The 27097-nt window shown below is 42.6% G+C and overlaps 1 protein-coding gene across 1 annotated transcript in view; it reads right to left on the bottom strand.

The window, feature by feature from the left end:
• LOC124722302 overlaps positions 1 to 27097 on the bottom strand; it is a 422581-nt gene that overhangs the window by 255234 nt on the left and 140250 nt on the right. Inside the window, exon 2 of the mRNA XM_047247484.1 lies at positions 17003 to 17094. Coding sequence (XP_047103440.1) covers positions 17003 to 17094 — 92 coding nt within the window. The remainder of the gene's footprint in view (positions 1 to 17002; positions 17095 to 27097) is intronic.

Below are 27097 nucleotides of genomic sequence, written 5' to 3' on the forward strand. Positions count from 1 at the left end.
AGATGAAATAGCCAGAAGGCCCAGAACTTCACAAGAGACAAAACCACACACCGACTGTTGAGGAAGAAAATGGTCTACGAGACTGCCCACTGAGTTAGTGTGCAACCGTTTCCTGAAATGGTACAGTGAACCATAGTATCCATTACGACAGTGGATATGCTGTTGATGTACTGTATTGTGCCTATGGAATCCAGCTGACAACAGCTGCTGCCCAGGGGGGTTTCAGGACGTTTTTGTTGCGTATAACAACTCTGAATAGCTTTTCTCATTTCAGATGACACGGTCACAATTCATTGAAATAAAATTCCATTTACCATCCAAGCTGGTATATAATTACCGTCATTTATACCACAATCAGCTGACTTCGGCTCTTTGTCATTTTAAAGAGCGTACTCCTATATTCTCGTAAATTTACGTCTGCACCATTTGTGGCTATATACAAATGAACGTGTGTCATTTTAATACTCAGCCGCTCTTATAGTAAACACGAGCGAAAATCATGTTCCATATTCGTCAACGTTTTAAAATAACATTACTGTCCTAGCGATGTAAGTACGTAAGTACAAAAGCTCATAATATATTGCAAAAAACGTTGCTCTACCTAGGTTGATACGGCAGTGTCTAGTTTACATTAAACACTTGTTCAAAGTTCTACCGACAAACCGTCACTACTGCTCAGCTGATCACACCTGTTGATACGTGTCCCCTGGTTCTGGGAACAGTTCGAGCAAATAGTGCTGCGGCTTCTAAAATTTGAAACTGTAGATACATTTCATTTCTCTGGTTTCGTTCTCTTCATTCTACCCCTTTTCAGATTCTTTGTCCTGCTGCTGGCTGCAGCTGCCAGCACTTTGTAGACCAGTTAGCTGTTCTGCCGTCAGTGTTGTGTCCGGACGTCTCCGACAGCAAGTTTAGGGGGCCAACTGTGGGACAGCAGGCGTCGCCTGCTGGGTGGCCTTCATCACGGCCTCGGAGACCTGCTGCAGCGTCCGGCAAAGCGTGAAAGCTTGTCCACTACTGCAGCCAGCGAGGCGATGCCAGGTCACCGCCGGTGACAGCGGTTGCTGAAGCGCGGCGGGAAGCTGCTTCGGCGCGGTCGGCGGTTAGAGCGTTTCCGGTATTCTACTCCCGCCTGCCGCGGTAATGTCTTCTGCTGGGCGGCGGACTTTCCCCCTCCGAGGGTCGCTCTGCCGTGATGGACCTGGCGCGCTTTTTGGCGCGCGACACACACACACACACACACACACACACACACACACACACACACGCCATCTCCTGCTGCCTCCTGGAGTGGCGGCGGTTGTGGTCTCGTCAATAGCCGGCATCAATGCGGGGTGCGCTCGACGTTATTCTGCACTGCTGGCGGTGTTCGCCGGTTCTTCCGCTGTCTATGCGCCTGGACAGGGTCGTCGGACAGAGGGGTCGATCTTCACGCAGAGTACGCTGCGCTTCCGCAGCCTGAAACGTGTAGCGGCCAAGGCAGCTTGTAACATGCTTGCCACCATATTCTTTCACGTCAGCTGGTGCGTCTTCGGATGAGGGCACTGTGAACTCACGCGGCCGTCCGCGCACTTCACACATGCTTCGGGCTCAGAGCAACGGCGTGCCACATGCCCCAACCTATGACAGCTCAAGGGCTTGTCACGCGCCTCTCTTGTGACTCAGCGGCGACCGCTGTGCCGGCCACCAGCATCAGCTGACTGTTTCCTGTTTTCCCGGCTAAGATGATAATGAGGAGAGATGGGGCTCCTCCTGTATGTTGGGTAACTTGATGGGGGCCACCTAGCATACACCGAACGCCTTTGATATTTGCAGGGGCCGCGCAGCGCGGGAAGCGTTTGAACACAGCCTTAATTAGCTTCTCCGGGACGGTGGCGTGGGAGTGTCACGCGTCACCTTTCGGTAATCTTTGCAGTTCGCGAGCTGAACTTTCAGCAAGCCCTCTCCCGAAGACATCACGTGAAGCGCTGTAGGTCGCAGTCGTCCACTGGCCGAGGCGCTGTAGGAAGCCTTGGCAATAGTCCTTAACCCAAGGACGGTTGGAGGTAGCCTGGAGTCCGATCGCCTCGCGATGGTAACCAGGCGGTAAAGGCATCTGCTGTGGTGGATGTATTTGCGACCGGCCTCTGCTGTTCCTCCGATGGTTGGAACTGGTTGGTGGTGGGGGTTGTGGTTACTGTGGCTGTTGGCGAAGGGCGAGCCACGAGTTCGGACGCCACCGTCCAGACATGGACCACATCGCTGGTGTCAGCGACAGCGCTCGTCTTCCGCCCCTTCTTCGGCGAACGTTTGACGCCAACAGGCTGCGTCGTAATCCACGAACGGTTTCGATGCTCGTTGTTGAGCCGGAACAGCATCACCGCCGAATTTCGACGTTTCGATACTAGGGATGGGACAAACCGATCGTTTAACACCGATACCGGTATTTTAGTTCTCAATAACCGACGTCTTTCGGTTTTTTTACTAATAACCGGGTTAAAAACGCGAAACATCAATTAGCCATAGCAGCAGAGCTAAAATTTTTCTTTTTTAAATAATCCTTTCTTAAAGAACGAGAAATATTTTACTTGTAAAATTTGCATTGCTGTTTTAATAACAATCCCGACAGAAACGAGCAACAAACAAATGGAATGAGGATTGGTACAGCATCGCTGAGACACTAATGTACCTGTTAAAATGTGACGTGACGTGGCCTATTAGATCGTACACGAACATGGTCTATGTAATAGTTTCTCACTCTCGCCGTCCGACAATTCTATTACAGAATTGCACCATCCCTCGTCTGGAGGTATTATACGAAGTGCGCCAAACTTGCGACACAATAAAGGAGAAAACTTGAAACCTAACAGTTCATTCACAGTTAAAAAAAATAGTAGTAGAAAGCAGCTGATCTGCTGCATGTGTCTACATAACATGCCTTTATCTGTCTTTATCCCTTGAAAGCGGACAAATTAACAGTAAGAACAGAGTTCTTCAACCTCAGTTGTCATCCTTTAGCGCCGACTATTCGTAATGTCCAAATAGCGGTATGATCACCTATTACAACATGTTTTTTGAACAGCGTTCCAAAAAAAATCAGAATCACTGGACGAATAGTTGCGAAAAGTAGCGAACGGTTGACGGACAAAGTTTCTTTACTTGCCTGTTTAATATAATATTTTGATATTTTGATTCTATCTATCGTGAAACTGAGGGAGTCCAAATTTTTCAATCTTTGTTCGATTTCTACGTGTATTACAGGAAATAATAGAAATAAAACAATGGAAAATCGATTATCTCATAAACTGGTTATTCTGAGCGATTTTAACAATCCTGTTACACTGTAGTAGGGAAAAAAGGGGGGGGGGGAGAAAGAAAGAGAACCCATATAACCTACAACCGGTTGTTACTGCAATAACCGCCATCCATACTCCACAGGTCGTCAGAGACTTGTGCATAGCGTTGCAGTACATTGGGGAGACCTTCTACGTCGCTCCTATCTGTCGCGTCCGTGTCCGTGACCAGGTCCAAGTACGTAGGACATGCCGTAATACGTGGGAGGCCGTATGGGGCCGCCGACGGAGCAACCGGCCCGCCGGGCGGTGATCCACCACACTCTTCGTTGCATCACGTACGGCCGCGCGATTCGTCATTTCAGCTCGGAATGGATAACGGAAATACAATGCATCACTATTGTACAGAGTGAATCAGCTGCCCCTACTTATGGGTTTTATGCAACCCGCGACGCCTTCAAAAACCATACGCAAGATTTTCATTTTCTCAAGCTAGCTACGCGCAAACTATTAGTCCTACGGGAAAGAATGAACAGGAACTTTTTATTGGGTATTTAATTTAGTTAAATTGTGTAGTGGAATACGTTTTCGCTGGAGGTCACGATTTTGGAGTTATTCAATAAAAACTTGTTTGAACGTCACTTTTGTACGTTTGTCTTGAATACCTCGCACTTTCGTACGTTTTTTTTCAATAATTCGAAAACTACGGCCCCTAGCGAAAACTATTCCAATACAAAATTAAACTACATTAATTTTCCGGCAAAAAGGTCCGGTTCGTCTTTTCTGTAATTCTAATAGTCATATTTGTAGGCGTAGTGGGGTGCGTAAAACCCATAGGTACCGGCATCTAAATCACCCCCTATATATTTTTTTCGATATGTTTCCAATTATCAACATATCCTCCTCGCATACACTAATATGTTCATGCTTACGTCGTGTGGTATAGTCATTCTACTAAGATAAAGTAAAAAAAAATCGAGTATTGAAATTTACAAGCTTCACGAGGTGGTTGTCATATAGCAGCACATGTGGAATTGTAGACTGGGCATTCATTCGTAATGTTTATACATTTGCATTTCATCAGATAATCAGCTAAAATTCTGTGAAATCTTTATGCTACGATATTCTGTTTGTTCGTTTAACATATTGTCCCGCCTTCCATTATCTCGAGTGCACCCATTACGCTTCTTTTCTCGCTCGTACGTAGTATTTGTAGGGCTGGATGGTGGATGCTTCAAATTTCATATACGTCAGATGAGACGTAATTTCAACAGCAGGTTTGAAGAGCACGCTAGGTCGACTGGGAGCAATGATTCCATTGTGGCAACATATTTAAGAGAGACCGTGTGCTCCCTGCCGTCGTTGGATAAGCAGCTGCAGCAGCAAGTCGTATGTATACTCCTAGCTCACTCATTTGCTACATAGTTTAATTCTTAATTTCTTTGTGTGTTTTTGGTACTTGCATTGTCTAATTCATAAATTTCTGGCGTATTATAGTATTTGAGAGTTGTAGCATCGCGTTTTAGTACCTGAATAGTGTAAAATCGCGTAGTCTCCTTCCGCCGCCGAGCAGTGTGTCAGCAGTGCGCAAGTAGCAGCATTACTGCATTTACTAGGCAATCTTGTATTTTAATAACGTTTAAATTTTGTGTCGATTTGTTTGCGCTCTCTGTAGATTTGTTCAGACGTTCTTTGCACAACAGTTTTTTAGCATGGATAGGTACTGCAACTGCTGTGTTCGGATGCAGGCTGAGTTGGCATCCCTTCGCTCCCAGCTTCAGGCAGTGTTGGCTTCGGTCACACAGCTTGAGGCTGTTGCCAATGGGCATCACTGTGGGGTTCCGGATGGGGGTTTGTCGGGGACGGCCAGCTCGTCCCACGCATCCCCCGATCGGACTACGACTGTGGTTGCCCGGGATACTGCCCGCATTGAGGCTGATCCCTCACCTGTGGTAGAGTGGGAGGTCGTCTCAAGGTGTGGCAGGGGGCGAAAGACATTCCGGAGGGCTGAACGGAAGGCCTCTCCAGTTTGTCTGACGAACCGGTTTCAGGCTCTGTCTCAGGCTGATACTGATCTTCGGCCTGACATGGCTGCTTGTCCTGTTCCAGAGGTTGCCCCTCAGTCTGCAAGATCCGGGCGGTCGCAGAGGGTGGGCTTACTGGTAGTTGGGAGCTCCAAAGTCAGGCGCGTAATGGGGCCCCTTAGGGATATGGCAGCAAGAGGGGGGAAGAAAACCAATGTGCACTCCGTGTGCATACCGGGGGGAGTCATTCCAGACGTGGAAAGGGTCCTTCCGGATGCCATGAAGGGTACAGGGTGCACCCATCTGCAGGTGGTCGCTCATGTCGGCACCAATGATGTGTGTCGCTATGGATCCGAGGAAATCATCTCTGGCTTCCGGCGGCTATCTGACTTGGTGAAGACTGCCAGTCTCGCTAGCGGGATGAAAGCAGAGCTCACCATCTGCAGCATCGTCGACAGGACTGACTGCGGACCTTTGGTACAGAGCCCAGTGGAGGGTCTGAATCAGAGGCTGAGACGGTTCTGCGACCGTGTGGGCTGCAGATTCCTCGACTTGCGCCATAGGGTGGTGGGGTTTCGGGTTCCACTGGATAGGTCAGGAGTCCACTACACGCAACAAGCGGCTACACGGGTAGCAGGGGTTGTGTGGCGTGGGCTGGGCGGTTTTTTAGGTTAGATGGCCTTGGGCAAGTACAGAAAGGGCAACAGCCTCAACGGGTGCAGGGCAAAGTCAGGACATGCGGGGACCAAGCAGCAATCGGTATTGTAATTGTAAACTGTCGAAGCTGCGTTGGTAAAGTACCGGAACTTCAAGCGCTGATAGAAAACACCCAAGCCGAAATCGTTATAGGTACAGAAAGCTGGTTGAAGCCAGAGATAAATTCTGCCGAAATTTTTACAAAGGTACAGACGGTGTTTAGAAAGGATAGATTGCATGCAACCGGTGGTGGAGTGTTCGTCGCTGTTAGTAGTAGTTTATCCTGTAGTGAAATAGAAGTGGATAGTTCCTGTGAATTATTATGGGTGGAGGTTACACTCAACAACCGAACTAGGTTAATAATTGGCTCCTTTTGCCGACCTCCCGACTCTGCAGCATTAGTGGCAGAACAACTGAGAGAAAATTTGAAATACATTTCACATAAATTTTCTCAGCATGTTATAGTCTTAGGTGGAGATTTCAATTTACCAGATATAGACTGGGACACTCAGATGTTTAGGACGGGTGGTAGGGGCAGAGCATCGAGTGACATTATACTGAGTGCACTATCCGAAAATTACCTCGGGCAATTAAACAGAGAACCGACTCGTGGAGATAACATCTTGGACCTACTGATAACAAACAGACCCGAACTTTTCGACTCTGTATGTACAGAACAGGGAATCAGTGATCATAAGGCCGTTGCAGCATCCCTGAATATGGAAGTTAGTAGGAATATAAAAACAGGGAGGAAGGTTTATCTGTTTAGCAAGAGTAATAGAAGGCAGATTTCAGACTACCTAACAGATCAAAACGAAAATTTCTGTTCCGACACTGACAATGTTGAGTGTTTATGGAAAAAGTTAAAGGCAATCGTAAAATGCGTTTTAGACAGGTAGGTGCCGAGTAAAACTGTGAGGGACGGGAAAAACCCACCGTGGTACAACAACAAAGTTAGGAAACTACTGCGAAAGCAAAGAGAGCTTCACTCCAAGTTTAAACGCAGCCAAAACCTCTCAGACAAACAGAAGCTAAACGATGTCAAAGTTAGCGTAAGGAGGGCTTTGCGTGAAGCGTTCAGTGAATTAGAAAGTAAAATTCTATGTACCGACTTGACAGAAAATCCTAGGAAGTTCTGGTCTTACGTTAAATCAGTAAGTGGCTCGAAACAGCATATCCGGACACTCCGGGATGATGATGGCATTGAAACAGAGGATAACACGCGTAAAGCTGAAATACTAAACACCTTTTTCCAAAGCTGTTTCACAGAGGAAGACTGCACTGCAATTCCTTCTCTAAATCCTCGCACAAACGAAAAAATGGCTGACATCGAAATAAGTGTCCAAGGAATAGAAAAGCAACTGGAATCACTCAACAGAGGAAAGTCCACTGGACCTGAAGGGATACCAATTCGATTCTACACAGAGTACGCGAAAGAACTTGCCCCCCTTCTAACAGCCGTGTACCGCAAGTCTCTAGAGGAACGGAAGGTTCCAAATGATTGGAAAAGAGCACAGGTAGTCCCAGTCTTCAAGAAGGGTCGTCGAGCAGATGCGCAAAACTATAGACCTATATCTCTGACGTCGATCTGTTGTAGAATTTTCGAAATGGTTTTTGCTCGAGTATCATGTCGTTTTTGGAAACCCAGAATCTACTATGTAGGAATCAACATGGATTCCGGAAACAGCGATCGTGTGAGACCCAACTCGTTTTATTTGTTCATGAGACCCAGGAAATATTAGATACAGGCTCCCAGGTAGATGCTATTTTTCTTGACTTCCGGAAGGCGTTCGATACAGTTCCGCACTGTCGCCTGATAAACAAAGTAAGAGCCTACGGAATATCAGACCAGCTGTGTGGCTGGATTGAAGAGTTTTTAGCAAACAGAACACAGCATGTTGTTATCAATGGAGAGACGTCTACAGACGTTAAAGTAACCTCTGGCGTGCCACAGGGGAGTGTTATGGGACCATTGTTTTCACAATATATATAAATGACCTAGTATATAGTGTCGGAAGTCCCATGCGGCTTTTCGCGGATGATGCTGTAGTATACAGAGAAGTTGCAGCATTAGAAAATTGTAGCGAAATGCAGGAAGATCTGCAGCGGATAGGCACTTGGTGCAGGGAGTGGCAACTGACTCTTAACATAGACAAATGTAATGTATTGCGAATACATAGAAAGAAGGATCCTTTATTGTATGATTATATGATAGCGGAACAAACATTGGTAGCAGTTACTTCTGTAAAATATCTGGGAGTATGCGTGCGGAACGATTTGAAGTGGAATGATCATATAAAATTAATTGTTGGTAAGGCGGGTACCAGGTTGAGATTCATTGGGAGAGTCCTTAGAAAATGTAGTCCATCAACAAAGGAGGTGGCTTACAAAACACTCGTTCGACCTATACTTGAGTATTGCTCATCAGTGTGGGATCCGTACCAGATCGGGTTGACGGAGGAGATAGAGAAGATCCAAAGAAGAGCGGCGCGTTTCGTCACAGGGTTATTTGGTAACCGTGATAGCGTTACGGAGATGTTTAACGAACTCAAGTGGCAGACTCTGCAAGAGAGGCGCTCTGCATCGCGGTGTAGCTTGCTCGCCAGGTTTCGAGAGGGTGCGTTTCTGGATGAGGTATCGAATATATTGCTTCCCCCTACTTATACCTCCCGAGGAGATCACGAATGTAAAATTAGAGAGATTAGAGCGCGCACGGAGGCTTTCAGACAGTCGTTCTTCCCGCGAACCATACGCGACTGGAACAGGAAAGGGATGTAATGACAGTGGCACGCAAAAGTGCCCTCCGCCACACACCGTTGGGTGGCTTGTGGAGTATAAAAGTAGAGGTAGATGTAGACCGTCCACACTATTTCAAAGGCCACCAGAGCCCTACAAATACCACACGCGAGCAAGAAAAAAGCGTTGTGGATGCACTCGAGGAAATGGAAATATACATGCGTACTACAAGAGAGCGGACAAAATGCTGAACGTACGAACAGAATTACCTAGCATAATGTTTTTACAGAACTTTTGTCGAGTACTTGATGAAATGCAATGGTATACATGATGCAAATAAACGCCCAGTCTGGAATTAGATGTGTGTTATTTAATGCCAACTTGCAACCTTGTCAAGCATGTGAAAGTTCTAAATTACAATGCTTCAAAATGTGTGTTCAAAACTTTGATTTCATTTTATAGCATGACTAACTATATGATATAACATAGGCACGGACATATTTCTGTGCGCGAGATGAAATGCATATATACCGATAATTTTAAACGCACAGACAAAAGATATGTAGCAGTGAGGCACCATTCCCCGGCACACAGCAATAGGTACGATCACCTGGGCAGTGGTGACTTTCAATATAGCTTTGAACAGCTGTTTACTGTACGCTAGACAGTGTCGAATAAACCCGAATAGGGCAACGTGCTGTGTGATACGAGTTTTTGTATTTATATACATATGTCGCTACGGTAGTAAAAAAGTTATTTCAAAGTGTTGACGCATATGGGATGTTGCTTTTGCTCGAGCTTACTACAGCGGTTGCCCACTACAATGACAGATGTACATTTGTATACAACAACAATGGGTGGCGGTGTAAATTTATAAGAGTAGGAGTTCGCACTTGAAAATGACAGTGACTTATAATAGCTAGGGTGGAACATATAATTGTATTCGTATTTCAACTGTGAATAGTTTAAATACTGAGTTTTAGGAGGAACAGATTAAATACATCATTTTTACAAGGACACAGTGGCCATCATTAGTGAACTAGCAAAATGTGTGTCGTGCGAATATTTTTTAACACAAGGCAAAGTACACACAAACAAAGTTCTTGAGAGTAGGTAGATCCTCTTGTGCAACTTTAAATACAGTTCCCGATTCCGTCTGTCGTTAAGTCCGACTCCGTTATTGCGATTTAATTGTACACAAGCAAAAGCCTGAGAATATCCACGAGACAACAGCAGAGATCTAATTCAAATAGATTGTATAATAGCAAGAACTTTGGCGTGTAACGTGAGATAACGTATCCTCTAAGTCGGCCACATGGGGGAGAAGTGGTGCACCGCCAGCACCTCCCTGAAGGAATCACGTAACGATGACTGTTGTCGAATCTGAAGCATCGTCGTCTTATTCCGACAGGGAGACATATATACTAATAAGGAAGCGGTGCGTGTGACTGTAGTAGTAGTAGCAGCAGCAGCAACAGTGATGAAAGCACAGGGCTGTAGTTTAACCCTTGCAAATGCCGAGAGGAGGAAGGGGGGATGGGGTGTACTTTATGTCAATGTTTTTGAAAATATTGTCATCTAGCCACGCACTTCATAATTCAAAATGTCGAAAAAATATTTAATGTGTCTAAAGAAGTCTTCTACCACATCCTTAAACGTTTTAAATGTTTCAGTCAAATTTAACCTAAATATACAAGTCTGAGTAATAGATGTGACTTTTCACAACGAATGTCATATTCAGTATAATTTTTTGTGGTGGTCATAACGTACCCACCCTTTTTTGGTCGTACATGTTACTGAAAGTGCGTTGGTACTGCTAAGTGTGCGCTAAAAGATACTTTCAGGTTTTCGATTCACTTACAGATCAGTGCCTCTTTTAAAAATACGCTGCTAATATTGGTCAAAAACAATTAACGATTTTTAATTTTTTTTTAGGGTGGGCATGAAGTACACCCCGACCCCTACACCTTGGTTACACATATGTGTTAGTATTGCTAGGGTTAACAGGTTCATAGTAGTAGAAAGGTAATAATTTGCAATAATGCACGACTGGTAAGTGCACTATTTTTTTGGCGGGGTACTGGGGATTGATACTAGTCATAAACATGGCAGCTCCACCCTTTGCTACTTCATCAGCCTCTTAGCACAGGCGAAAAATGTTTCGCGATCGCTGACTGATGTTGCAACTTGGCTGCTAAATCTGTTACCAATTAATTGCAGACTTTTTACCTCAAGTGCAGCCTTAAATGTAAAATTTCAGTTATAGATGTCAGTTCTACCGTTGAAGTATTGGTCTCCATGGGTGGTTTCATGAGTGCAGTCGTTATCGACGTACTAAAGTCACGTGTTTGCTTCAGCATGTAGTACACTGAAAAGTCAAAGAAACGAGTACACGTGTATAATATCGCGTATGGGCCCCGCGAGCACGCAGAAGTGCCGCAACACGACGTGGCATGGACTCGACTCAGTAACGCTGGAAGGAACTGACACCATGAACCCTGCAGGACTGTCCATAAATCCGTAAGAGTACGAGGGGGTGGAGATCTCTTCTGAACAGCACGTTGCAAGGCATCCCAGGTATGCTCAAAAATGTTCATGTCTGGTGAGTTTGGTGGCCAGCTGAAGTGTTGAAACTCAGAAGAGTGTTCCTGGAGCCACTCTGTAGCAATTCTGGACGTGTGAAGTGTCGCACTGTCCTGCTGGAATTGCCCAAGTCCGTCGGAATGCACAGGACATGAACGGATGCAGGTGATCAGACAGAATGCCTACGTAAGTCTCACCTGTCAGAGTGGTATCTAGACGTATCAGGAATCATACGAGTAGGCCTCCGCCTCCGAAAGACCATATCGAAGATGTTCCGTTGAATAGTTCTCACGCTGACACTTGTTGATGGCCCAGCACCGAAACCTGCAGCCATTTACGTCATGGTTGCACTTTTGTCACGTTGAACGATTTCTTCAGTCGTCGTTGGTCCCGTTCTTCGAGGGGACGCAGCGATGTCGGAGATTTGATGATTTACCGGACTGCTGATATTCACGGTACAATCGTGAAATGGTCGTACGGGAAAATCCCCACTTCATCGCTACTTCGGAGATTGTGTGTCCCATCGCTCGTGCGCCTACTATAACACCGCGTTCAAACTCACTAAAATCTTGATAACCGGCCATTGTAGCAGCAGTCTAATAACTGCGCCAGACACTTGTGGTCTTATATAGGCGTTGCCGACCGCAGCGCCGCATTCGGCCTGTTTACAAATCTCTACTTTTGAATACGCATGCCTATATCAATTTCTTTGGCGCTTCAGTGTCCTTGTCTGTGCTTCTTGACCTTTTTTCCCCCTGTTTTGCGACGCCTAGGCATCCCTCACGCCAAACTGGGTGTTTACCAGGACAGTGAATGCACAGTGATGTAGGCGAACGCGTTCTCTTTGGTGACCGGCTTTATCGCAGCTACAGACTGCGTTGCCCTTACATGCCTTAGACAATACGAGCATAAACAGATGAAGCGTCAGGCTAGATGGTATTTGACTGTTTTATGGAAATCGTCTAAAATGGTTAATTATGTCATTTTATGATCGTAACACGCTTTTTTCAACATGAACTTCAGTAGTTTTTATAAAAAATGGAAATTACATTCAAATCATTTGAAAGACTGCTAAAACGCTCAATTTGAGTCACGTGATGCTTGTGACGCCCTCTCTTCTAACGTCGTAGACCTCGTCACACTAATATCTTGTTTTGGAATTTACATTTCGTAAAAGAAAATGGATACCAATCATGTGTAGTACGACACTGTACAAACATACCTAAAAAAAACTCCGGAAAAATTGTTTTTGGGTGTGCCAAAGAATGAGAAGCTGTGTAAAATGTGGTTGCAACAAAATGAGATGTGGTCACAGTGTGTGGTTTTTTTTTTTTTTTTTTTTTTTTTTTTTTTTTTTGTTATGAGGATCATTTTGATGCAAGTAAACACACCATATGAACACGTTGTCGCTTGTAGCGTAATAGGTAGCGTGCTGGACTTCAAATACACAAATCAAAAAAAGTTTAGCATCACCCCGGTTCCCAGAACTCCTGAAGATAGAAGTTGACTGTAGATATTGTATTACAGACACAGTCTCTTTGACTGTTCGAAAAAACGGTTCAAATGGCTCTGAGCACTATGGGTCTTAACATCTGAGATCATCAGTCCCCTAGACTTAGAACTATTTACACCTAACTAACCTAAGGACATCACACACATCCATGCCCGAGGCAGGATTCGAACCTGCGAGAGTAGCAGCAGCGCGGTTCCAGACTGAAGCGCCTAGAACCGCTCGGCCACAACGGCCGGCTGCCTTTGACTGTTCAGAGATGTCACTAAACCCGCCCAAAGATGTCAACAACCATGCATGGGCAGCGCCTATTAGATGGAGGGGGTCCGACGGCCGATCAGTTCCAGTCATTCCACCAGGAAGGATGATGATGATTGGTTTGTTGGGCGCTCAACTGTGCGGTTATCAGCACCCGTACATATTCCCAACCTTTGCTCAGTCCAATCTCGCCACTTTCATGAATGATGACGACAACACAAACACCCAGTCATCTCGAGACAGGTGAAAATACCTGACCCCGACGGGAATCGAACCCGGGACCCCGTGCGACCGCGAGCTGCGGACTGCACCAGGAAGGAGGTACAAGGCTCGTGTTGTCTGTAATTCAACCATGCCTAGACGGTCAACACCGCGGTTCGATCGCGTCCGCATTGTTACTTTGTGCCAGGAAGGGCTCTCAAAAAGGAAAGTGTCCAGGCGTCTCGGAGTGAAGCAAAGCGATGCTGTTCGGAAATGGAGGAGATACATAGAAACAGGAACTGTCGATGACATGCCTCGCTCATGCCGCCTAAAGGCTACTACTGCAGTTGATAACCGCTACCTATGGATTATTGCTCGGAGGAACTCTGACAGCAACGCCACCATGTTGAATAATGCTTTTCGTGCAGCCACAGGACGTCGTGTAGCGACTCAAACTGTGCGCAACAGGCTGCATGATGCGCAACTTCACTCTCGACGTCCATGGCGAGGTCCATCTTTGCAACCACGACACCAAGCAGCGCGGTACAGATGGGCCCAACAACATGCCGAATGGACCGCTCAGGATTGGCATCACGTTCTCTTCACCGATGAGTGTCGCATATATCTTCAACCAGACAATCGTTGGAGACGTGTTTGGAGGCAACCCGGTCAGGCCCGGACGCTTTAGACACACTGTCCAGCGAGTGCAGCAAGGTGGAGGTTCCCTGCTGGTTTGGGGTGGCATTATGTGGGGCCTTCGTACGCCGCTGGTGGTTATGTAAGGCGCCGTAACGGCTGTACGATACGTGAATGTCATCCTCCGACCGATAGTACAACCATATCGGCAGCATATTGGCGAGGCATTCGTATTCACGGACAATTCGTGCCCCCATCGTACACATCTTGTGAATGACTTCCTTCAGGATAACGACATCGCTCGACTAGAGTGGCCAGGATGTTCTCCAGACATGAACGCTATCGAACATGCCTGGGATAGATTGAAAAGGACTGTTTATGGACGACGTGACCCACCAACCACTCTGAGAGATCTACGCCGAATCGCCATTGAGAAGTGGGACAATCTGGATCAACAGTGCCTTGATGAACTTGTGGATAGTATGCCGCGACGAATACAGGCATGCACCAATGCAAGAGGACGTGCTACTGGGTATCAGAGGTACCGGTGTGTACAGCAATCTGGACCACCACCTCTGAAGGTCTCGCTGTATGGTGGTACAACATGGAATTATGTTGATCTCTTTTCCAATTTTCTTTACAGGTTCCGGAACTCTCGAAAACGAGATGATGCAAAACTTTTTTTGATGTGAGTATAATGTTAGCAAGATCTATCCTCATTGGGTGCAGGGATTTTTTTCTTCGCTTAATGCTACTGTCTTCTTAACTTTACTTTATTCGTAATACAGTTTTGTAAGAGCCTTAAATTACATATCATATTACATTTTAATATCTAGTTTAAGTTATTAGCTTCATTTTATACCTGATCAATTTGAAATGAATCGCAAGGATGGTGTTAAGAAACTGTTCAAATGGTCCAAATGGCTCTGGGCACTATGGGACTCAACATCTGAGGTCATCAGTTCCCTAGAAGTTAGAACTACTTAAACCTAACTAACCTAAGGACATCACACACATCCATGCCCGAGGCAGGATTCGAACCAGCGACCGTAGCGGTCGCGCGGTTCCCGACTGAAGCGCCTAGAGCCGCTCGGCCACACCGGCCGGCTAAGAAACTGTATTTCATGCCTTATGTAGCTCTTATTCTGAAGAATCCGATAATTTAACAATATCCGACCACATTATTTTTCCCAGACAAGTCGTTGAAGGCAATAATTTGGCCACTTCCAACTGGTTCCAGTGAGCCCGTTGTAAAGCTGATGATTTTGATAAAGAGAAAAATTAGACATTGCTTGGAACCTACTAGGAAATGTAGTAAGATCAGGGCATTACGACAAAATGACCGTTGGTCCTGCTTAAGCACTTTTAAATCATAACGTTTCAGCAGCAGTTTGGTATGCGGTAGAACAAAAGGTACTTTAAGGATCTGCTGCGTTTTAGAACAGAAGATACTTTAAAGTTCTGCTGCGTTAACTGCATCTATTCTACGGCTTATTGCTGTTTTATTTCACTTCCGCCCCACACGCCATGAAATGCAGTCTTCACGTTTTTTATTTCCGAAACATAAAAATCTGGGTTGTTTTTAAGTAACGAAGAAACCATAAACGCATAAACTTTCGGTACGTTTCCACTATTAACCTTCACAAAATTCTTTTCCATTGTTACTTAGAAGCTGTAAATGCGTTCTCGATAACTAAATAACCTTTCGCGGAAAAAGTACGTAAAAACTCTAGTAACTTGGTTAACACTCCTATAACGCACGTATAGCTTCGTGTTACTACTAGCCTGTAACGTTACAGGAGCGTTTTCGTCCACGTGACCAAATCTTGAAATTTAATGATTTTTAAAGCTTTAATTACATAAAAATAACATATTTTTTAGAATAATTACCGAAAATGGTATCTCAGTGTTATAATCACTCAGAATAAGAATAATTCGAATCATATTTATAACACAGGAAAACAGTCTGTACTGACATATTGTTAACTATCACGAAGGCGTCCGCTTCCTCCAGTGTAACCCCTTTTCACCTCATTTCTGCTACATTTGTACTAAATAAGGGTAATATCCCGATAGCTGTAGCAGAAATTTTCAAACAGAAGAACGGTTTGCAAGATAAAAAATTGTAAATGTTTAATACCATTACGAAATGCTTTGTTTTTATGTTTGTGTTTGTCAATTCTTCGCGATTTTATAATTTTACAATCGATCGTGATACATTTAAAAAGGTGACAATACAATTTCAGGAAGTCCATGATCAATCTCAGTGTGCTTTCACACCATCAGAAGAACAGGTTGCGTTGCTTGTCTTGACACATTTTACCTTTTATATAAGGGCAACCGTGTACACGGTACAACCTAGCTGTTCCTGTTCTTCCTTCTTCTGTTCGCTGTCGTCTTCATTCAGCGCCACAAACAACAATTTCAAAGTGTAAAGGCCTGAAAATCTTTATGAGTTGATAATGGTTCAATACTACGACGAAGCCATGAATTAGAGAAAGGACAATTGACTCTAACTTCAAACATATTGTAGAACGTGGAGGAGGGGGAGATTCCATAGCACTGGAAAACTACCTCTTGGGCGCCCACATAGAAGACACCTTGGCAATACTACAGAGTCATTTGGAAAAATTAAAGCACAGTAGAGACTGAACAATTATTTGTGGGGACTTAGTAATACAAATAGATAAATAATTCCTACATTTTCACGCAAACTCACGTCATCCACAGCTCTTGAGCTTTCAAAGTAATTACTTTTCCTCCATTTATTTTTTGAACATATCTCTAACGCATTTCTTTCACAAATTTAGGCACTGTACTTTCCCTTTGTTGAATATATGAGGTTATCCATATCTGCATGAGTAACAGTAGTATCGATGTGTAACCATGATGTCCTGGATATTAACAAACTCGTTTCCTAATATTCTTTTACAAAGAACAGGATAAATTCGTGTAAAGTAATGAGAAACAAAGATTCCTTTCCACGGATGATCAGCATACAGAATATTACCTGAAAGAAACTACATTCTACTACTTAAAACTGCTGTGAGTACAGACAGAAATGTATAAAATTAGCCAGTACATACCTCATCTTCAGCATTACTTCTTTCTTTGTCTCTCTCCCTGTGTCTTCTCTTTTTATGGTGTTTCTTGTGGTGTTCTTTCCGCTTTTCAGAATCTGCGAACGAAGTGATTTTATCATGTTTTCTCTATTTTGAATAATGATACTACAGAATACACACAATATTTCCTTTCCTGTGTATGTACCCGATGTTTGCATACACCAAATGATAGAGAAATGCAATGAATACTATTTGGTTGGTGAACGTAAGTCTGTCAGGTACCCAAAGGCTGGTTTCAACACCACAGCACCTTAAAGGCATGGTCCTAGTGCGATGGGGTATACCCTTGCCTTCCTCTGACCTCTGAGCTGACTTCCCCAACCAGTTACAGGGGGACCTACAGTTTAACTTGGACTCTTAACTGCAGTACACGATGGGATTTTTCAAACCAGCGAACACTAGCACAGGTGACAGAAATGGTAAGTGACATACGAATTCTAGGATTGATAGAGAATATAACACCAGACCTTTGCATTTGTAGTCTAGCACTTAACTACTGAGCCACATATTTACGAAGCTGTTATACAGAATTCCAAACGAATGTGAGAGAGCAGTTGCAGAATTATCTCTTGTTGTTAAATACCTACACAGAACGGTTATTCGAAACAATGTTTTCATGAAGTACTGCAAAAACTGTACCATGTCAAATAAAAGAATTTCTGAAACTGACAAGAATGTGTTGTTTATAAGCATTAGAGCAAAAATATCAAAATTATATAAAACATTACCGGCCTTTTCTTAATTACGAAAGGATTTTTTTAATGTTTTTAAAATTATTAGAGAACTATAACCACCTAAAAGGGTTCATTGTAAGTCACAGAATCAATTTAGTAATGACATCTAGATCAAATTACATCTCTGATTTCCCATCTCATTCCATTTTCTGAACGGCCCCATGAGGATACCAAGGAAAACTTCGCGCAAGGCCAAGAATAATTATTCCATGGAGTTCTATTTGAAGCTGAATGTATATATTATTTGTAACGATCATGTTTCTGAGAGAGACCTTCCGACTGAAAGCCTGTTCAACAACGCCAAATTAAATGAAGCTGTACTGTTCATTGTGCTCTTCGGGTATTCCTAAATTTATGCATGAGGCAATAAGCACATACTGCTGTATTTGTATCATTATGTGATCAATGTCATTGTCTTTTGTTTCATCTTTACCCCATTATGGTAAATCAATGTGTAGGGAGAAAAGCTTTTCTGTGTACCATAAAACTGTGTCTCTAAAGATATACTGCTGTTATATTTATTCCTATACTAACGAATCACATATCTGTGCTTTTCATCGCTCGCTCTTCATCAACACTGCTTTCACTGCATAGTAAATGTGACTGCACAATATGGCTCTGGGAAATAAAATCTTAGTAATCAGTTAGTAAGTGGACTATAAAGTGACACTACTGATCTGGATAGCGAAGCTTTGTCACAAACTTCGGCGCCCCTTTGTGCCCATTCTCTGCTGTGGAAGATGTAATTATAATTCTAATCAAAATGAAACCGACGTGAGCGAGATACATAACTTGGTGAATGGATGGTAGACGGACAATGTAAGTTCTTTGCTGGATTGAAAGAGATGAGAAATCCAGACGACGATCTAATAAAGGTGGATTGATCACGCTCCATAACATGCAAGAGCAGCATGGATACGTATAAGTGAAGTTCTAAGAGAGGCCTTTACTTAGCAGAATATGTAAAATGGATGACGACGTCATAAATTTTAGTCTAACGAAATATTAATACATGAGATTATTTCTTAAGTAATTTAGTTTCATGACTGAACTATAACTGAACTGTTTTCTGAAGCGTTTAGAAAATTTTGTTTTCCCCCTCAGGGGGTAATTACCTCCAAGTTGGGAACCACTGCTCTCCTGTTCTCCACCCCGGCATCTAGTAATGCTGGGGCATGCTTCACACGGGAACATCGCCCCCCTCCCCTCCTCTCTCTCCAAAATCTTCTACACTACTTGCTCTGTTAGTTGTACGACACACATAATGAACAGCGAAGTTCAACGCTGACGTCTCACGCGCACCCCGAAGTGCACTCCACAGTCAGAGGCGGCAGACTGACGCTATTGGCTGGAGCGTCACGTGGTACACTGCTCCTTGCTACTGCGCAGCGCCCCTCCACCTGCCTTCTTATGTGCACACCAGAACTCCTGTTCCCCAGCTTTCCTGGCCCTCCCTCCACAAGGCTGCTTCTGGCCGCCGCCAGTGTGATCACTTCCAGTGCCAGCAACCGTCTATTGTCCTCAGCGCAAGCCTCTGCTTATCGCTTTGGCGAGTGCGAAGTGCTTTATCGTTGTGTGATTTTCCAGTGAAAAGCTCGGCAATAAACAACGAATGCCATGCAGTGCACGCGGACAAACTATGCATCAATGAATTCATGTAGATCTTAAACTAACCAAAAGTGATAAACGAAACAACAGAAACAAATATTCAGTGATAATGCATACTACTTAACAACGTGACTAAAGGACAATGGCAATGGAAGCTGCCCTTGCAATTTAAACACCTATACTGTGCATACCGCCGCATGAGGCAGCCTCTAGCGTTTAGCATCACACTGTTAGTATAATTATGTAAACTTCTGCAAGCCTTATCTGAAAATGCGACTGAAATTACTCGAAGGAAACAAATTAACATTTCTAGCCGCAGCCCGTCTGTAGTTATAATTCATATTATATAGTAGGTATTGAAGTAGATGTTCTCATGAAACCCTACCAACGACTAATGCGCAAGGATTAGGCTAATTAGTGGCTGCTAAGGACACTGTTAGAAAATTTCAACACAGGAATGAAGCAATAAGGCATTAATTACGCACTTTTGACTTCAACACAGCCTGTGTCCCCATATTAGTCATTTTCCCCATTATTGTTTGGTTCCTAAACGGCAAACAATAACTCAATACGTGCCCTTGTGATACCTATGAATTTGTGCTGAGACGTTTCTTATTCAGTGGTGTATCTTAGTATTCCGAGATGCATACAACATTCCTACGATATAATCAACTGGGAGGTCGGCAGTAGATTATGAATCACACTGGAATTCCTGTCACAAGTGGAATCCACGGTAGATACCTCCTTGATTTTAATATCAATTTGGAGCATTAACTAGAAGCACTAGGGAAAAGAAGCTTGTATACCATCCTACCCATAAATTGTCCTCAATATAAGATACTGTAGCAAGCGGGTGAGCCAACAGAAATCGTTCTAGAGTGCCCTAGTAAAGGCAAACGGCAACACTTGGCACCGAGTGGTGCATATAAAATCATTTGAAAGCAGTGTGGAAAAGCGTATATTGGCCAGTCAAGCAGAGCTGTGGCAACTAGGTTACGTGAACATGAGATAAGCTGGCTATTAACGAAGAAAGATTTGACCTCTGCTGGTCATCCTTAGAAAAAAAAAGTGTGTGTGAAATCTTATGGGACTTAACTGCTAAGGTCATCAGTCCCTAAGCTTACACACTACTTAACCTAAATTATCCTAAGGACAAACACACACACCCATGCCCGAGGGAGGACTCGAACCTCCGCCGGGACCAGCCGCACAGTCCATGACTGAAGCGCCTAAGACCGCTCGGCGGATCATCCTTTAGCACAAAACCATTCACATGATGTGTTATGTGAAATTTTACATTCTGTCAAGAAAAGCAGAAAGATGATCCGAATGGAAACATTGGAAATCAACGAACACGTGACACAGAACGCCAGCCATGAATTAAATGATCAGACTCAATCTCCATTTTCCTCTTTGTTACACTACGTTTTTGAATAGTTTTCACTTAGCAATCTGCTGGAACGACTACGAAAAATAACCAGGGTCGCAGCAGTTATTTATATTGTGGCAGTATCTTGTACGAGTATTGTCTTTGATAACGCTTAGGCTTCCGCTTGTTGTTTCTCCTGAGGCAGTGGCCCCAAAACCGTCTTCAGCACGCCATTTTGTTTATGGACTTACGAAATAATTTAATAAGACATAGTTGCTAATGGGTCATTCCATGTTAAAGAGACTTTGTGACAAAAAAATTAAAATGACAATATTACAAATATAACCTTAAAAATGCCAAGTTAAAAGTACATTTGTTCATTGCAAAATAATCATGAATATGAAAAAAATAAATTTCTATCTTCACTAAGTGTTTAAAGTGCACTACTCTATGGCACCACAGAGAGGTATGTTTTATGCTATTTCCAGATGAGTATTAGTTGTGTTATCTATGGCTGATTGTTCTATTGTTGCAAAGAATATTGAAGTCAACATTGTTATAGCTCATAATAATTCGTTTTGTTGAAGTAAGCTAATTGCATTTCTTTATTTTGTTAGTTTTATAATATATATGCAGCTTGTAACACCCGTAACAAAAAAGATACAAAAGTTTAATTTGTAATCTAGTAAATTAGTTCTGTACAATACCTTTCTGTAAAAGTGAGGTTATGCACATGTTTTACAATATCATACCATTACATGGCATTTTGAAATCTTATTTAACACTCTTAGAGCTGTTACGGGTGTTACTAATTTTCGTTTCGGGTGTTACTTAACACATGCGTAACACCCGTAACTTGAATTGGAAGGTTTACTGCCGCCTTCATCTTTAGTAGGCCTAGGCCCTACATTTAAATTATAAACAAAGGGTATTACTATGAACGAAAAAAGTTTTTTTAACTATGTTTATTACATATGAAAACAGTTTTAAGCATGAAAACTAAAATTTTTATTCCTCTGCATACATTTTTTTAAGCACTACACCTACATTATATAAGTTAGAGCATTAACCTGACTCAACTGATGTTCTCCTAAAAAGTTAATTAAGCCCAAAATTCTTTACATATAGTTTATGTTTTCCATTCTAACTTTTCCAAGAACAACAATATTTATAACCCCAGTTTTAAATTTTATATGGGCCCAGTAAACTGCTTATTGAGGCAAATTCTAGTCATTCATAAGAGCCTATGTTTAATAATGTACTGTGCTGGGCAGTTCAAAAATAAATATACTTTGTCCAATCTATGTTATTTTGAGAGAGACTTTGGATTGACAGTTGAGTGGAATTTTTTTGCCAGTTCACATGGTAAAGGAGCCATGGGTGGCATTGGAGGTGCACTGAAGAGGAGCATGTGGACATGCTGTTAGATCTAGGAAAATTATTATTAACAACACAATTGACTTTTATGACTACACTCTGAAGAATTTTTCTAAATTTAAGGTACTATGGGTTGATAAGATAACAGTGGAGCATAACATTCCTATTTTGGATGAAAGATGGAAAAATTTACAAGCGATTCCTCAAATCCAGGGCTGACATCACTTTTGGCCTTATAACACAACTGATTTGCTGGTTTCAAAAACAGCAGAGTCATTAATGACACGGGTGTCAGTATTTATTACTGAGGAGGCCAAAGTTAAAACATTACATGCAAAAAGATGCATAAACTTCTAAGAAGTGTGAAGTTCTGATGATTCTGATCAGGAGACTGCTTCACTATCTGAATCACAAGACAATATTGGAAGTGCTTGTGAGTTAAGCCTAACTAATAAAATTGAAAAGTCTGATTTAAAATTTGGATTATTTGTCTTGGTTGACATTGCAAGTGATAAAAAGAAGCCAACCCTATCGAAATTCAATACTGTTACTTGGGAATCTGCCAGAGTGAGGTTGATGAAGAGGAGGATGTGAAAATAATGTTTCTGAAGTCAGTAGGAAAAAGAAACACTTTTTAAACTAGATGAAACTGATGTTTGTTTTGTGAAATTCAGTCAAGTACTATCTAAGGTAACACCAGAAATCAAACAACAAGGTAACTGTTCGTACTATGAGTTCAATTTTGAGTTGGATGTTGCTGAAAAAGATTATTAAATGAAGTTTTTAAATCTATCAATAATAAGAAAACATTTTTGTCATAAATTTATTAGGCCTACAAAATTAGGTAAATGTAAGTAATGATATCTTGGCCTAGTTGTACTATAAAATTGTAACAAAATTTTTTGTGTGATAAATAGCTTTATCCTTCAAATATGTTTTCTTAAGCACATACTTTTATTCCAAATAAACTACAATACTTCTTTTATTTTGATGCAATTGTAAGAGGTAGATGCATCTATGCATCTATGTAACACCCGTAACATTTAATGTAACACCCGTAACAGCAAAAAAAATATATATATATACTGAGTTACGATGTCAAAAAAAAAAAATAAAAATTTATATTTCAAAATAAAATTTGGGGCAATACCTCTTAACAGTTGTTTTACAAGAATAAAAGCTTCATCAAGTTTGCAGAAATTAGAGAATTCCCTAACTCATAACAGGGGCCAGGTCTACTTTTGGTAACACCCGTAACACTACTTTTTTGATTAATAACCAGGAGAATAATAAAACAACTCCAGTATCAACATTTGTCACATGAAATATAATGTAAGCCTTAAAAGTTTTCAATATTAAATTCAATAAATATTTTTCCTGATTTTAAGGTGTGTACATGTAACACCCGTAACTATGGAATTGCCCTAATGTTCACATAATTCAGTTTCACGTGCTCAATCGAAATAATGAATAGTCTGTTGCTATTCGAAGAATACCCAAAGAAAGACGTTTTTGCTCACTACGTTCAGATTCACGACTACTAGCTACATTTTATATTAAAGAACAGCATATACCTCGGGCCGACCATCTTAAAAAAAAAAAAAAAAAAAAAAAAAAAAAAAAAAAAAAAAAAAGCGCGACGACAAAATTTGCACCGGAGTAAATCATTTGTATTTAGTCCTGAAACTGCGTACGTTTTTTTACTATTTTACTCTGTCAATTTCACTGTTACTTTGATATCAAAATATCGGCGATTTTGCTCAACAAGAAAGGGCACGAGTCAGCCCGATGGTAAGATGTGATGTATGTAAAGCAGATCCCCCAAATATTTATGAATCAATTGGAAAGTTCCCAAAAGGGATAGCCCCCTATTGCGGTCTCTTTTGAAGAGATGGACGACAGCAGATAGACAATAAGCTGACAAACTATTTGCAAAGTATCTTCACACGGCGTAGAACTCCCATAATTACTGGCAGTATGAACGTAGTGCGAAACAGACTGAAAGACTTAGAACTTCAGTCACTGCGCTTCCTAAAAGTTGCACTTAAGTTGCTATCAAATGTTCTTTCCACCACTGAAGAGTGAAATAGCAATAAGTTTTCGTAGTCAACCTCCTTACTGGTTTATGTGGCCCGCCAACATTTCTTCTTTTGTGCCAATTACCTCCCTCTCCGAGTAGCATTTGGGGGGGGGGGGGGAGGTAAGGGGTTTTATAGTGGTGAAAATGTTCCCCCCCCCCCCCCTCATACACCTTAAAGATGATTTGCGGAGTAAAAACCCAGATGTAGAACGACAGCTCGTCTTTTGCGGAAAATTATGTAGGCCATGTATAAAAGGAGCTGCCCTTATAGCGTTCAAGTTGCTAACTGAACCAGTTTCACTTTGTAAGATTATTCGATGGCTCCGAGTACAGATAATGTTGAATCATCCTGTAATACATAGTGAGCATCCATTTCCCACCGCGTGTTCAATGTTCACTCGAAGATCCTTAGCGTTACCACGTTTAAGTGGTAGTAACCTAGTAACTTCTTCCTTAGTATTTTTTAAAAGTCTGACGTGTGCTTATCTCAACACTAAAAAGTTAGGTTCTATTTTTAATGCTTCCCAAACCAGTTCTAGAATTCCAAAAAGTTCTCCTTTGATGAATGTGGCAGTGGTCCAGCAAATAAATCGTCATCGTAGAAAAAAGGCTCATTTTCTCATGAATACATTGTCATAATTCTTATTTTTTATCTCATCTATCATTCCATCTCTGATATAGCTCTACCGTATAAACACTATAACGACTCAAATGGCTCTGAGCACTATGGGACTTAACATCTGAGGTCATCAGTCCCCTAGAACTTAGAACTACTTAAACCTAACTAACCTAAGGCCATCACACACATCCATGACCGAGGCAGGATTCGCACCTGCGACCGTAGCGGTCGCAGACTGAAGCGCCTAGAACCGCTCGGCCACACCGGCCGGCAAACAGTATAATGGTTTAAACAATTGGACCACGAAGTGGGCGTCCACATTCTATGACATGTCGATGAATGTGGTAAACAACCGACACCCCAGGAAGGTCGGCCGGAACGAATATGAACCACGTGGAATTGAAAAAATACTGAGATCCCCTCCTCCTGCCTCCAACAGTATGACATACAGATTATCGGTCCACCACACCAACAGATTAAAAACATACATGTTAAACGTCGGACACGTAGGATTAACAATACTGGAGAGACTGATTCCGCATTGCGACAAATATCCCTCCATGGAGTAGTGGGTCAGCAGCCTCATGAGAAAGCTGCCGAAATATGATTCTAGTGTAAGCAAATTAATCGAAATCTGTTTGTTTTTTGCCAGTGGCTAATATTTGAACAAAAAACCTTCACTATTTAACACTTTCTGCTATTAATATGTGCAGAAAATAAACGTAACCCTGCGAATACACTATCTCAACACTTGGCTACGTTACTGCATTTTACATACTAACATAAACATGTCAGTTGAGGAGACCATGTATTCTTCACAGGGTTTCACAACCAGAGATGTAGCTCTTTTGATGAAAAATACGGGACAGAAATACCTTCCGATGGACAGTGCACAAGGTAACATCGAAACCATCTTCTCTGTTTGTAAACGAGTACAGCTATCCGATTGTGAAATTCTCGACTTATCGATCGCCTCGCTACAATTCTAACGCTGACAAGAAATTAGGGAACATCTCCCTCAGAAAATTTGGCGCGTGTGTTGTCCAGGAGATATCAGCCATCATCTACACTGGGGATACATGATCGACCGCTCCCAGTATTCCGCTAGCACATAGTTGTCTTCTTCGGCACTTGGAAGGGCAGTACTTCCCATCCTCAGTCAGTTCTCCCTTGTCTAATAATCCCACCGCGAATGCATATAGATTGTCGTGTTTGTAATGTTACATTCTATCGATGGCCGTTTATCGCTGAACACTACACCGATCAGAATTGCTGTATACACCAGAAGATAACAGACGTAGCCAAACACAGAGAGGGCGTAACACGTCAGCTTCCATAAAGGCGCAACATAGTTGTGGTCATAAGCCGTACGGGGCGCACACAACACAGGCTATGTTAGGATTCCGCCTAACGTCACGTAAATAGTTCTCAGGCAGACATTCATCAGCCAAACGCTGATATAAGTAGATGCAGGGCACCACACCGCGGTCAGTATCTGGAGTGTATCAACAGTTAGTTAGACAGTATCAACACTGTGCCTCAAGACATCGTCAGCACGTATTTGCAGTCGCCCCGCAGAAGGGCTCAAATGGGCATTCTACTGATTCTATTACTCATCGTTCATTGGATTTTCGACTAGATCAGAGTTCATAGACAGATTAGCGTAAGTGAACTTTGAGCTACATTGGCTCGCGTCGTCTTCCCGCTCGAGTTACGTAATGTATACTTTCTACTAATAAATTATTGTAGATCATTGCTAATCTGTGTTGCCATAATTTTTACCGTAGTTTGCCTAATGCTATTTGGCTTTGTGAAGAGGCTGTACAGCTGCTACGTTCAAGCAAGCCACCTAACAGCAACTTGTTTCGGTGGTAAATGGTTCTCTTACTGCCACAGTGGGCACAACAAGAATAACGAAGAGTCTGGCAGCTACTACAGCAATAAGCAATGGAAGAATGAGCGTCGCCACATCTTCTGGTGGCCGTTTAATATCGTTTTCCTCCCTCATTTGTACAGTTAGCGCAAGTTATGAAATGTTTTTGCAAGTTGCGAACCACCGCAACTATACAGTTTACTGGAAACAAACGGTAAATTTTGCTAGGCCAGGAATCGAACCCAGTTTTCCCGGTTCGGCATATATTTTCAATTGTTTCCAGTAAATTGCATAGCTGTGTTGGTACAGTATGTGCATTTTGCAGAAACATTTCATCATTTAATACGCATATAAACCGTCAGCGGCATTGTTCCTTCGGACGTGCTTGCACTGCATCAA

The sequence above is a fragment of the Schistocerca piceifrons genome, chromosome X, assembly GCF_021461385.2.
Source record: "Schistocerca piceifrons isolate TAMUIC-IGC-003096 chromosome X, iqSchPice1.1, whole genome shotgun sequence".
NCBI classification, from domain to species: Eukaryota; Metazoa; Arthropoda; class Insecta; order Orthoptera; family Acrididae; genus Schistocerca; species Schistocerca piceifrons.